Source organism: Salmo trutta, chromosome 8 (assembly GCF_901001165.1).
Source record: "Salmo trutta chromosome 8, fSalTru1.1, whole genome shotgun sequence".
NCBI classification, from domain to species: Eukaryota; Metazoa; Chordata; class Actinopteri; order Salmoniformes; family Salmonidae; genus Salmo; species Salmo trutta.
The window spans coordinates 46,773,843-46,786,899 of NC_042964.1; the positions used below are offsets into that span (position 1 = coordinate 46,773,843).

At 42.2% G+C, this 13,057-nt stretch overlaps 1 protein-coding gene across 3 annotated transcripts in view; it reads left to right on the top strand.

Annotated features, from left to right (window-relative positions):
• Positions 1-5,301: 5,301 nt before the first annotated feature.
• The window catches only part of LOC115199111 (protein arginine N-methyltransferase 8-B), a 21,691-nt gene continuing 13,935 nt past the window's right edge, over positions 5,302-13,057 (top strand). For 2 of the 3 annotated variants that reach the window (XM_029761684.1, XM_029761686.1), the window contains exons 1-3: positions 5,303-5,509; positions 7,101-7,325; positions 12,278-12,433. In XM_029761684.1, coding sequence (XP_029617544.1) covers positions 5,444-5,509; positions 7,101-7,325; positions 12,278-12,433 — 447 coding nt within the window. In that variant the 5' untranslated portion in view covers positions 5,303-5,443. Of the gene's footprint in view, positions 5,510-7,100; positions 7,326-12,277; positions 12,434-13,057 lie in introns of all 3 variants that reach the window. The other variant, XM_029761685.1, reaches the window with a different exon arrangement.

The window sequence follows — 13,057 nt, forward strand, 5'->3', positions numbered from 1 at the left end:
AAGAGGAACTAATGTGATAATAAATGCAGAGAAAAAAGTCTCAGAGATACAGTGGCTTGTGAAGGTATTCACCCTCCTTGGCATTTTTCCTATTTTGTTGCCTTACAACCTGGAATTAAAATAGATTTTGGGGGGATTGTATCATTCGAATTACACAACATGCCTACCACTTTGAAGATACAAAATATTTTTTATTGTGAAACAAACAAGAAATAAGACAAAAAACTGAAAACTTGAGCATGCATAACTATTCACCTCCCCCCAAGGTGAAAACTTTGTAGAGACACATTTTGCAGCAATTACTGCTGCAAGTCTCTTGGGGTATGTCTCTATAAGCTTTGCACATCTAGCCACTGGGATTTTTGCCCATTCTTCAAGGCAAAACTGCCTCAGCTCCTTCAAGATTGCTGTACACCAGCGGAACCCATCTATCTTTAAGTCATACCTGGGCTTTGACTAGGCCATTCCAAGACATTTAAATGTTTCCCCTTAAACCACTCGAGTGTTGCTTTAGCAGTATGCTTAGGGTCATTGTCCTGCTGGAAGGTGAACCTCTGTCCCAGACTCAAATCTCTGGAAGACTGAAAAAGTTTTCCCTCAAGAATTTCCCTGTATTTAGCGCCATCCATCATTCCTTCAATTCTGACCAGTTTCCCAGTCCCTGCCGATGAAAAACATCCCAACAGCATGATGCTGCCACCACCATGCTTCACTGTGGGGATGGTATTCTCGGGGTGATGAGAGGTGTTGGGTTTGCGTCAGACATAGCGTTTTCCTTTCCTTGAATTTTAGTCTCATCTGACCAGAGCACCTTCTTCCATATGTTTCGGGAATCTCCCACATGCCTTTTGGTGAACACCAAACGTGTTTGCTTATTTTTTTCTGGCCACTCTTCCGTAAAGCCCAGCTCTGTGGAGTGTACGGCTTAAAGTAGTCCTATGAACAGATACTCTAATTGCCGATGTGGAGCTTTGCAGCTCCTTCAGGGTTATCTTTGGTATCTTCATTTCCTCTCTGATTAATGCCCTCCTTGCCTGGTCCATGAGTTTTGGTGGGCGGCCCTTTCTTGACAGGTTTGTTGTGGTGTCATATTCTTTCCATTTTTTAATGATGGGTTTAATGGTGCTCTGTGGGATGTTCAAAGTTTCAGATATTTTTTTATAACCCAACCCTGATCTGTACTTCTCCACAACTTTGTCCCTGACCTGTTTGGAGAGCTCCTTGGTCTTCATGGTACCACTTGCTTGGTGGTGCCCCTTGCTTAGTGGTGTTGCAGACTCTGGGGCCTTTCAAAACATGTGTATATATACTGAGATCATGTGACAGATCATGTGACACTTAGATTGCACACAGGTGAACTTTATTTAACTAATTATGTGACTTCTGAAGGTAATTGGTTGCACCAGATCTTATTTAGGGGCTTCATAGCAAAGGGGGTGAATGCATATGCACGTACCACCTTTCTGTTTTTAATATTTTTTTATTTTTGGAAAATAAGTAATTTTTTTCATTTCACTTCGCCAATTTGGACTATTTTGTGTATGTCCATTACATGAAGTCCAAATACAAATCCATTTAAATTACAGGTTGAAATGCAACAAAATAGGAAAAACGCAAAGGGGGATGAATACTTTTGCAAGGCACTGTATTAAACAGGTGTTGTGCCGAAAATCTCCCCCCTGCCAGAATTCCCCCCCTTTGCATGAATGCGCACACACTCAATTCTTCATTGCTGCGACTTGCTTGCTAGTTGGGATTTCTGCTCTTCACTCCGTTGTCAGTTTAGCCTACATTTCACTGATCTTAGTAGCAGAAAGCATTTTTATTTGTGTCCTTCAAGGCAGCTGTCAATGATCACGTTAGGCTGCGATTCATTTGATTTTTTATGGTGGTTTGATCGCGGAGGAGGCACTAGTAATGGCTGCAGTATTCGGTTTGGTGTATTAGTCTATAAATGGATATCTTTGCCTAAATACATCTCTCCCATGTCTTATTCTATCCTGACGTGAAGTTTGTTCTATAGAAAGTATTTGACTCTGATGTGTGCCACAGAGAATATTTAACTCTAGCCACAAAATTAAGGAAATTAGAAGGGGGGGGGGGATTTCGGCAAGGCCATTTTCTTGCTTGCCGAAATCCCCCCCACCACCCCTTCTATCTTGGGACTGCAAGGACTGGCACACTTCATAATCATTTTGGTAGCTCACGTTTACCAGTAGTGTGTGCCACAGAGAGTATTTGATTCTAGCCACAAAATGAAGGAATTTCATCAGGCAAGAAAATGGCCCCCCCTTATAATTTCATTAATTTTGTGGCTAGAGTCAAATACTTTCTGTGGCACACACTACTGGTCAACATGAGTTACCAAAATGATTCTGCACAAGGTCGCAGAAATTAAGAATTGAGTGCGTGCGCGTTCACACGAAGGGCAGGGGGAATTCAGGCAGGGGGGAGATTTTTGGCACAACACCTGTTGCATGTTGTGTTTGTCCATTAGCCCAGGGCATTGGAATACACGTGTGAATCCTTAGCCCAGAGCTAAAGCTTAGCCCAGGGTTAACAAATGCTTCTCTGAACACAGGATAAACTAGCCCATGGCCAGTCTTCCCTGCGGCTAAGAACAACGCAGTGTGAAAGGGCCTTTTGTTGTTTCACATCTGAGACATTGACATTGTGTGATGTATTGCAAGTTGGTCTCAACAAAGTAATCAGTACAGGCTGGCTCCCGCAGGGTTCTGGTCTAAAGTAGTGTATAATTGTTCACATCTGTGGTTGAGTGGGTTGCATCCCAAATCTATCTGCTGTTTCTCCATCTTGTCTGGATTTTCATTAAAGAGTGTTAAAAGTGTTAAAATACCTTTAATGTAAATGTTAAATAATAAACGTAGTGCACAAGAGAGAATATGGTGACCTTTGTGATGCAACCCTAGAGTCTTTAACATCATAATGTTTGTCATTGTAATTAGGTTAATATTGTAGCAACAATGCTACTGCTATGTCAGAGTGCAGACTTCAGGTATCATCTAACAATGATTTTCATACTAATTCAATCGTAAATACTTATTTCCTCAACGTTTGTGAACATTGTAAAAAGCAATCCCACTCCCTCTCATGGTATACAGACCGACGTACTTGTACTAAGAAGCTGCCCAAGGCTATTGCCACCCACAGCTGTGTGGTGTGTTGCATGGGCTGGTGTCCTTGAGTACAACCAGCAGATAATGCTCATGACTGTTAAAGAAAGTACATGTTTTTTTTTTACCTTTATTTAACTAGGCAAGTCAGTTAAGAACAAATTCTTATTTTCAATGACTGCCTTGTTCAGGGGCAGAAGCACAGATTTGTACCTTGTCAGCTCAGGGATTTGAACTTGCAACCTTTCAGTTAGATTTTAGTCATTTAGCAGACACTCTTATCCAGAGCAACTTACAGTAGTGAATGGATACATTTCATACATTTCTTTATTTATTTTCATACTGGGAATCGAACCCACAACCCTGGCATTACTAGTCCAACACTCTAACCACTAGGCTACACTGCTGCCCCAGGGAGGAAGGACAATTTCTGGATTTGTCCTTGTGTAATTGTATACTTTCTTCTTTTAAATGGCCTAAGGAATATTTATTTTAATATGGTTTGATGCTGTGTGTGTGTGTGTGTGTGTGTGCGTGTGCGTGTGTGTGTGTGTACTTGTGTATTACCATTCTCAGCATCTGTGAATGGAAGCATGGCTCCCCAGTTTCCTTCAGCAGCTGCCACTGTTGAGGCATTACACAAGCAGGGAAGTGGGAGGCAGGCAGGCAGTGGTAATGTGTGGGAAGCTGCTATAGCTGCCTAACAATAAACTCACACCTCCTCAATCTATAATCAGGAACAGGCTCGAGGCATCTGCTCTAGAACAATATTTCGCTTTAGTCGAAAGACACTTAGTCATTTGGTGTTTTGCGGATAATATACAATGTGTCTGCAAGTGTCACAGTTTAGTGTTGAAATGCAAGGCTGTTTGTGCAAATATGCGTCATTAAATTAATGGACGTTTACTTTTTTCTGTTTTATTATTATATGAATAAGATAGAAATAAGATAGAAAAATATATGGATGATTTTTTTGTAAAAGACCAAGAGAAGTAGTAACACTGTTGCATGGCAATAACGTCTTCTGGTTCTGAGTCTTAGGTCTGGCCAGTGTGATGCTGAACATATGATAACGGACGATACTCATTACAGTATGTGTAGCCCATCAATCATATATATTTTATATTATGAAATTGCAGTGCAACCTTAAAAGCCGCAATTATTGTATCGCGATCCATGTGCTCATTATGCATAATGACACTTTAAGGAAATAAACTAAACACCTGTAGGCGATTAGAGTTCCAACTTTGCAATGAATCTGCAAATTAGATCATTCACAAATGTTCACATTTAAGATCGAATGGCACGCCTGGGAGTGTGTCAAGAGTCATTCGTATCATTTAGGAAAATTACGCACAGTTTCGATCCATTTTGCCCCAAATTATTTAAGGCTTTTCTTGTGTTAATTACGAAAGTAGGCTAGAACATGTCTTCAAGGTCATGGCTTATATAAAGTAGGTTAGATACAGTATGGGGGAAACGTATGCTGCAAAGGTACAGACACTTGCGTGCTCATAAGAATTGCCCTGCCGGGTGGGGAATCCTGCGAAAGTCGAGAAGTACGGCAATTGGTCCGCTAAATACAGTATCTCTCTATATTCTGCCGGAAAATCTGGTGTGAAGGTGAAGAGAAGCATCTGGCGCGTGGGAGGCATCGATTTATAACTTCTGATCACGACCCGGTTCCTGGAAAAACGGGTGCCTGACTGCCTGTAAAACCTTAAATGAACAGCTCCAACTCAATAGTCAAGTTCAACTTTTGCCATGGGAACGTAGCCAAGTCAAACGGAGAATAGCGCATCGTTCTCCGAAAAAAATATCACTGACGGGGCGATTTCAAGCCAACGACTTGTGAGATATGTTGACAGACGTGGAAAACAACTGTTGAGGGGAAGCCGAGAATGAGGATGTATTTTCCTAACGTGGACTACAGGCATTTTGGTATAGTTTGCTTGCATCATAGGCATATGTTGCAGTGCGCTAGAGGAGAGAGGAAGGTTAATTCGGGGTGCTGGCGCAATTGATGCCCAAGTGCCTCTATAGGAACCACCTGTAACTTTTACGAAATGGATAGCTGTCGTTTTTATCGATGTGAAACAAACGTTTTAGAAGAGCATGATAACTTTTCAGGGGGCTAACAATAAGTTGGAATTTAGCCTAAAATATGAACTATTTCTGATATTAAACGTTTGCATCATTTATGAAAGTCAATCTAGAGAAAATAAATCTAGCTCATCGAAAGAGAGCTACTAAGTTTATTTTATATAAGATTTTTCCCTCCCTGGGTTGAAGAAATCTCGTTGGCTCATATGGGACTGAGGCACTCGCGTTGCCTGCTCCTACGGAGAAAAATGGCGGAGCCGGACAATTCTGAGGTATGTCAGTTCGCTGGTAAATGATCCAAGGAGTGACATATGCTGGTCAAAATCTTCGGTTATATTGATATAATCGATAAAGATCAATTTCTGATGGTTCTGTTTATTAATGTTTTAGTGTCTTTGTCAGTTTTGAAGTAATCAATGTTGTATCGACTACTGGTGTCTGTAAAAAGCAATGCAGACACATGCAACGTTTAGTTGTTTTTGTAAATTTTTATGGCATATATCCCGTTAAAATATTACATTTGCAAAGAAATGCAATGCAGAAATGATCTGTAGTGGTTAGCGTGTGCGCTGTCCTTGGTGCTGATTTCACTATCCGTTCGGCACAATCTGTCGCATGGACTCCTGCTGCTCTGAAAACGGGTAGATGCGTAGCATTATGTAATCTAGCCTACCAAGTGACCTCTAATGCATTCTAAGTGCTTCACTGTATTTGTAAATAACACATTTAGCCATGTAATGCTATAACAAATGGTTTTGAATCAAAGTGCACTGTATTGAAAGCGATTTGTTACTGCATACAGATCCAGTCCTGTTGCTCTTCTCTGATAATGTTCAAGTGGCCTCTCTTCAAATACACCTCCACTCACTTTTGTCTGTCCCTAATTCTCAATCTCTCCCTCGCTCTCCCTTTCTCCCTCTCTCTCTATATATATCTCTCTCCCTCCCACCTTTTCATCTCTCACTCTCCCATCTCTCTTTCCTCCCCACATTGTCTGTCTTTATTTCTGTCTCTTTATTTGCGCTATTCCTACCCTTCTCTCTGTCTTCATATTCCCTATTTCTCTCTGCCTCACCCCCTCCTCTCTATCTTCATATTCCCTATTTCTCTCTGCCTCACCCCCTCCTCTCTATCTTCATATTCCCTATTTCTCTCTGCCTCACCCCCCTCCTCTCTATCTTCATATTCCCTATTTCTCTCTGCCTCACCCCCTCCTCTCTATCTTCATATTCCCTATTTCTCTCTGCCTCACCCCCTCCTCTCTATCTTCATATTCCCTATTTCTCTCTGCCTCACCCCCTCCTCTCTATCTTCATATTCCCTATTTCTCTCTGCCTCACCCCCTCCTCTCTATCTTCATATTCCCTATTTATCTCTGCCTCACCCCTTCCTCTCTATCTTCATATTCCCTATTTCTCTCTGCCTCACCCCCTCCTCTCTATCTTCATATTCCCTATTTCTCTCTGCCTCACCCCCTCCTCTCTATCTTCATATTCCCTATTTCTCTCTGCTCACCCCCTCCTCTCTATCTTCATATTCCCTACTTCTCTATCTCATATTCCCTATTTCTCTCTGCCTCACCCCCTCCTCTCTATCTTCATATTCCCTATTTCTCTCTGCCTCACCCCCCTCCTCTCTATCTTCATATTCCCTATTTCTCTCTGCCTCACCCCCTCCTCTCTATCTTCATATTCCCTATTTCTCTCTGCCTCACCCCCTCCTCTCTATCTTCATATTCCCTATTTCTCTCTGCCTCACCCCCTCCTCTCTATCTTCATATTCCCTATTTCTCTCTGCCTCACCCCCTCCTCTCTATCTTCATATTCCCTATTTCTCTCTGCCTCACCCCCTCCTCTCTCTTAGCGGCAGCGTACCATCACTACCCCCCAGTCGCAGTCCTTTCAGCCTGCCTCCTTGCCAAAACCTGTGCCTACTGTCCACCATGTGCCACACCCTCCACATACGCCCCATGTAGCGGCCCTGCCCACCTGCCCCGGGCGCGGCAAGATGGCAAAGCTGCTCAACCCAGAGGAAATGACATCGCAGGACTACTACTTTGACTCCTACGCCCACTTTGGCATCCATGAGGTAGGTAGGGGACTCATCCATGAAGTAGGTAGGTGGGTAGAAGACTCATCCATCAGATAGGTAGGTAGGACGCTCATCCACGAGGTAGGTAGGTAGGTAGGTAGGTAGGTAGGTAGGTAGGTAGGATACTCATCCATGAAGTAGGTAGGAGACTCATCCATCAGATAGGTAGGTAGGACGCTCATCCACGAGGTAGGTAGGTAGGTAGGTAGGATACTCATCCATGAAGTAGGTAGGAGACTCATCCATCAGATAGGTAGGTAGGACGCTCATCCACGAGGTAGGTAGGTAGGTAGGTAGGATACTCATCCATGAAGTAGGTAGGAGACTCATCCATCAGATAGGTAGGTAGGACGCTCATCCACTAGGTAGGTAGTTAGGTAGGTAGGTAGGATACTCATCCATGAAGTAGGTAGGAGACTCATCCATAGATATAGTGCCTTCAGAAAGTATTCACAACCCTTTACTTTTTCCAAATTTTGTTGTGTTACAAAGTGGGATTAAAATTTATTTAATTGTTGTTTTTTTGTCAACAATCCACATACTCTGTAACGTGAAATAACAAGTTATACAAAATAAAATACTAATATATCTTGATGAGATAAGTATACAACCCCCTAAGTCAATACATGTTAGAATCACCTTTGTCAGTGATTACAGCTGTGAGTCATTCCAGGCAAGTCTCTAAGAGCTTTGCAGACTTGGATTGTATTGTACAATATTTGCACATTATTCTTTAAAAAATTCTTCAAGCACTGTCAAGTTGGTTGTTGATCATTGCTCGACAGCCATTTTCAAGTTTTGCCATAGATTTTCAAGCTGATATAAGTCAAAACTGTAACTAGGCAACTCGGGAACATTCAATGTCATCTTGGTAAGCAACTCCAGTGTAGATTTGGCCTTGTGTTTTAGGCTATTGTCCTGCTGAAAGGTGCATTTGTCTCCCATTGTCTGTTGAAAAGCAGACTGAACCCGTTTTCCTCTAGGATTTTGCCTGTGCTTAGCTCTATTCCGGTTTTTGTATCATTAAAATGTTTAAAATACTCTCTTCCTTGCCAATGACATACCCATAACATGATGCAGCCACCACCATGCTTAAAAATATGAAGAGTGGTACTTAGTGATGGATTTGCCCAAAACATAACACTTTGTATTCAGAACATAAAGTTAATTTCTTTGCCACATTTTTTGCAGTTTTACTTTAGTGCCTTATTGCAAACAGGATTCATGTTTTGAAATATTTTTATTCTGTATGTAGAGGCTTCCTTCTTTTCACTCTGTCAATCAGGTTTATATTGTGGAGTAACTACAATGTTGTTGATCCATCCTCAGTTTTCTCCTATAACATCCATTAAACTATGTTTTAAAGTCACTATTGGCCTCATGGTGAAATCCCTGAGCGTTTTCCTTCCTCTCCAGCAACTGAGTTAGGAAGGACGCCTGTATCTTTGTAGTGACTGGGTGTACTGATACACCATCCAAAGCATAATTCATTATAATTATAACCAATAGGTGCCCTTCTTTGGGAGGCATTGGAAAACCTCCTTGGTCTTTGTGGTTCAATCTGTTTGAAATTCACTGCTCGACTGAGGGATCTTACAGATAATTGTATGTGTGAGGTACAGAGATGAGGTAGTAATTCTAAAATCATGTTAAACACTATTATTGCACACAGAGTGAGTCCATGCAATTAATATGTACATTAATATGTGACTTGTTAAGCAAATGTGTACTCCTGAACTTATTTAGGCTTTCCATAACAAAGGGGTTGAATACTTATTGCTCAAGACATTTCAACTTTTCATTTGTTATTAATTTGTACAAAATTCTAAAAATGTAATTCCACGTTGACATTATACGCTATTGTGTGTGGGCCAGTGACCCAAAAAAAGGCTGTAACACAACAGAATGTGGAAAAAGTCAAGTGGTGTGAATATTTTCTGGAGGCAGTCTAGGTAGGGGACTCATGGATGTTCTTACTATCCTGCCTGTTGGGATGTTTTGTAACCACTGCTTGCTCTCTGGGGGGTTTAGGCTTTACACGTTTTCGGATGCAGCTGCCAGCAAATTTAATTGATGGATTGACAAGCAGACGTACAGACGAACTGACTGAACAACTAAGGAACTGACTAATGGACTGACTGGTTTGCTGCCTGTCTGCCTGCTTGACTGACTAATGGACTGACTGGTTGACTGCCTGCCTGCCGGTTTAACTGACTGACTGTCACGGGACTGACATCCTGGTACCTGGCATGGATAAGGAAAGAGGGCGAAGCATTGAAGTGTCAGACTCATACCCCAGATAGTGATCTATTGAAGTGTCAGACTCATACCCCAGATAGTGATCTATTGAAGTGTCAGACTCATACCCCAGAGGTGATCTATTGAAATGTCAGACTCATACCCCAGATAGTGATCTATTGAAGTGTCAGACTCATACCCCAGATAGTGATCTATTGAAGTGTCAGACTCATACGCCAGATAGTGATCTATTGAAGTGTCAGACTCATACCCCAGATAGTGATCTATTGAAGTGTCAGACTCATACCCCAGATAGTGATCTATTGAAGTGTCAGACTCATACCCCAGATAGTGATCTATTGAAGTGTCAGACTCATACCCCAGATAGTGATCTATTGAAGTTTCAGAGTCATACGCCAGATAGTGATCTATTGAAGTGTCAGACTCATACCCCAGATAGTGATCTATTGAAGTGTCAGACTCATACCCCAGATAGTGATCTATTGAAGTGTCAGACTCATACCCCAGATAGTGATCTATTGAAGTGTCAGACTCATACCCCAGATAGTGATCTATTGAAGTGTCAGACTCATACCCCAGATAGTGATCTATTGAAGTGTCAGAGTCATACCCCAGATAGTGATCTATTGAAGTGTCAGACTCATACCCCAGGGGTGATCTATTGAAATGTCAGACTCATACCCCAGATAGTGATCTATTGAAGTTTCAGACTCATACCCCAGATAGTGATCTATTGAAGTGTCAGACTCATACGCCAGATAGTGATCTATTGAAGTTTCAGACTCATACCCCAGATAGTGATCTATTGAAGTGTCAGACTCATACCCCAGATAGTGATCTATTGAAGTTTCAGACTCATACCCCAGATAGTGATCTATTGAAGTTTCAGACTCATACCCCAGATAGTGATCTATTGAAGTGTCAGACTCATATCCCAGATAGTGATCTATTGAAGTGTCAGACTCATACCCCAGATAGTGATCTATTGAAGTGTCAGACTCATATCCCAGATAGTGATCTATTGAAGTGTCAGACTCATACCCCAGATAGTGATCTATTGAAGTTTCAGACTCATACCCCAGATAGTGATCTATTGAAGTGTCAGACTCATACCCCAGATAGTGATCTATTGAAGTGTCAGACTCATATCCCAAATGCTCTAGGTAACCTAAAAGAAAATGGGAACAACCAAAAAATGTGTTTCTATCGAGGTCCTTATTTAGCATTTGGGTCAGGTTACAGTCTGAATGCCAAGCAGACCCAAGAACAGAACTGCCCCCGATAAAATGTGTGAGTGTGTGTGCGCGTGCAGATAGATGGGTATCAGATAATCCCAGCAGGGTTTCGTTATAGACCTACCTCTTTTTAAAGAGCCTGTGCCAGCGATGCGGCCTAAATACTGCCTCTGTCACTATGATCGTTTTCTATGAATAGAAATCCAGAAGCTGTCGTTTCTACATGTTTAAGAGGACATGCACTACGTCCCAAATGGCACCATATTCACTATGTAGGGCACTTCTTTCAACCAGGGCCCATAGGGATCTGGTGGAAAGTAGTGCGCTATACAATATGGGGACATTTGGGACACACACATGTACCTCCCACTTCGGAATTGTTCAGTGTAGCATATTCATTACGTCCTGTATGAGGACATTTATATACAAATTTTCCACTCTGTTGAATCTCTCTTAGCCTGATATTAACCCAGTGAGTCCCACCGTATTGCCAGGGCGGTTTGGACATCTAAGCCCTTTATTAACATAGTGTGTTTGAGTTACAGACTTCTGGGTTGTACCATTGGATTTGTTTATTTCTTCTGCACCCATAGACACCATTAGTCTGTGTGATTAATGGGGGCTGCACTAGAGCGCCGTTTTTGAGACAAGGGCGGATCCCGAAGGGTGTCTGGGTCTGGGTCTTTTATAGAAAAACATCTGTAGAGTCCGAATGGTTTGAGCTACAAACTATTAAAAGCTATCTATGAAAAACTACTTTGCCATATGAAGCAGACAAGCCACACAAGAGTGATCAGAAGGTAATGGGTTCTTCTACATAGAAGATCATAGGAAATCCCAGGACATACTGTCTGTAATACTATGATAAGCTCACATAGTTGATGTCACAAACTCCAAACTCCAAACAGTTGTTAGATATACATTTTTTCACAGACCTTAGTTTTTAAATTGACATTTGTCAATAAAACCCATGAATGCAACTGTTTAAGTCAAATTGTGTTTTGTGTTCTACTTGTAGCCCTGGTTGTCCTGAAAATAAAATGGTAAAATACTTCATTGTGAGGCTAAATATGAGGGCTGGACATGCAGATAACTGAAAGTCAGATGAATGAAAAGCCGATCTTCGCTGGGATAGGGTTAAGTCTTTTTGAGCTTGACATCCTCTGTGTATCATGGTATCATGTTTTTCCTGACCCCATGACCTGACCAGGTAAAACTCCTGGACCTAGTCATTGTCACAGAGCTACAAAGTCTTGCACATTCTGGAAATCCTAACTTCCACATAAGTCAAATATTCACTTAGTCTCCCATTGACACCAATGCATGACTAAAGGCTGGATATTCCGCAATACTTCTGCGATAAGGATTGAATCCAGCCCTAAGTGAAAACTCGACTTAAATAAAAGTTAGGATTCAGCTCTCTGTGAGATTCCCATCTTGTTCCCTGTTGGACAGGAGATGCTGAAGGATGAAGTACGGACCCTGACCTATAGGAATGCCATGTACCACAACAAGCACATGTTCAAGGACAAGATCGTTCTGGACGTGGGCAGTGGGACAGGCATCCTGTCCATGTTCGCTGCCAACGCGGGCGCCAGGCACGTGTACGGGGTGAGAGTCCTTGTCCTGCTTTAAACACCAAACACATTTTTCACACTGTTCATTTGCCAAACGTTGTTGAACGTTGCAGATAGACATTCCATGAATAGAGCTGATGTGATTCCTTAATTCTCCATGTGGAGAGGCATGTTCGTTCTACATAGCCTATTTCTATCTAAACGTTCCAAAACATTGCGTCCTTCTGAACGCGCCCCTGACTATGCATTTAACAGATGGCTGTTGGACACTATAGGGCCGAGCTGAACCATACCCTGCTGGGTTTTCTATTTTCCTTTCACATTGTCCTTTTCCAGCATGGCTCAAGCAGCCATGGTGGATGCGTTACCAGGCCAGCCCAGATTGGCATGGCCTGGCTCGGGTTGGCCCTGTAGTGTGAACCAGGCTGAGGAACAAAAGGACTTGATGGTTGATATTCGACTGTCGTACAGTTGTCTGATCTGTCTGTTGAGTTGAAGTGGATATAAATGATACAAGTTCTGGTGGGTGTAGCACTGACACTTGTTCACACACACACACACACACACACACACACACACACACACACACACACACGCGCGCGCGCGCGCGCACACACACACACGCACACACACGCACACACACGCACGCACACGCACA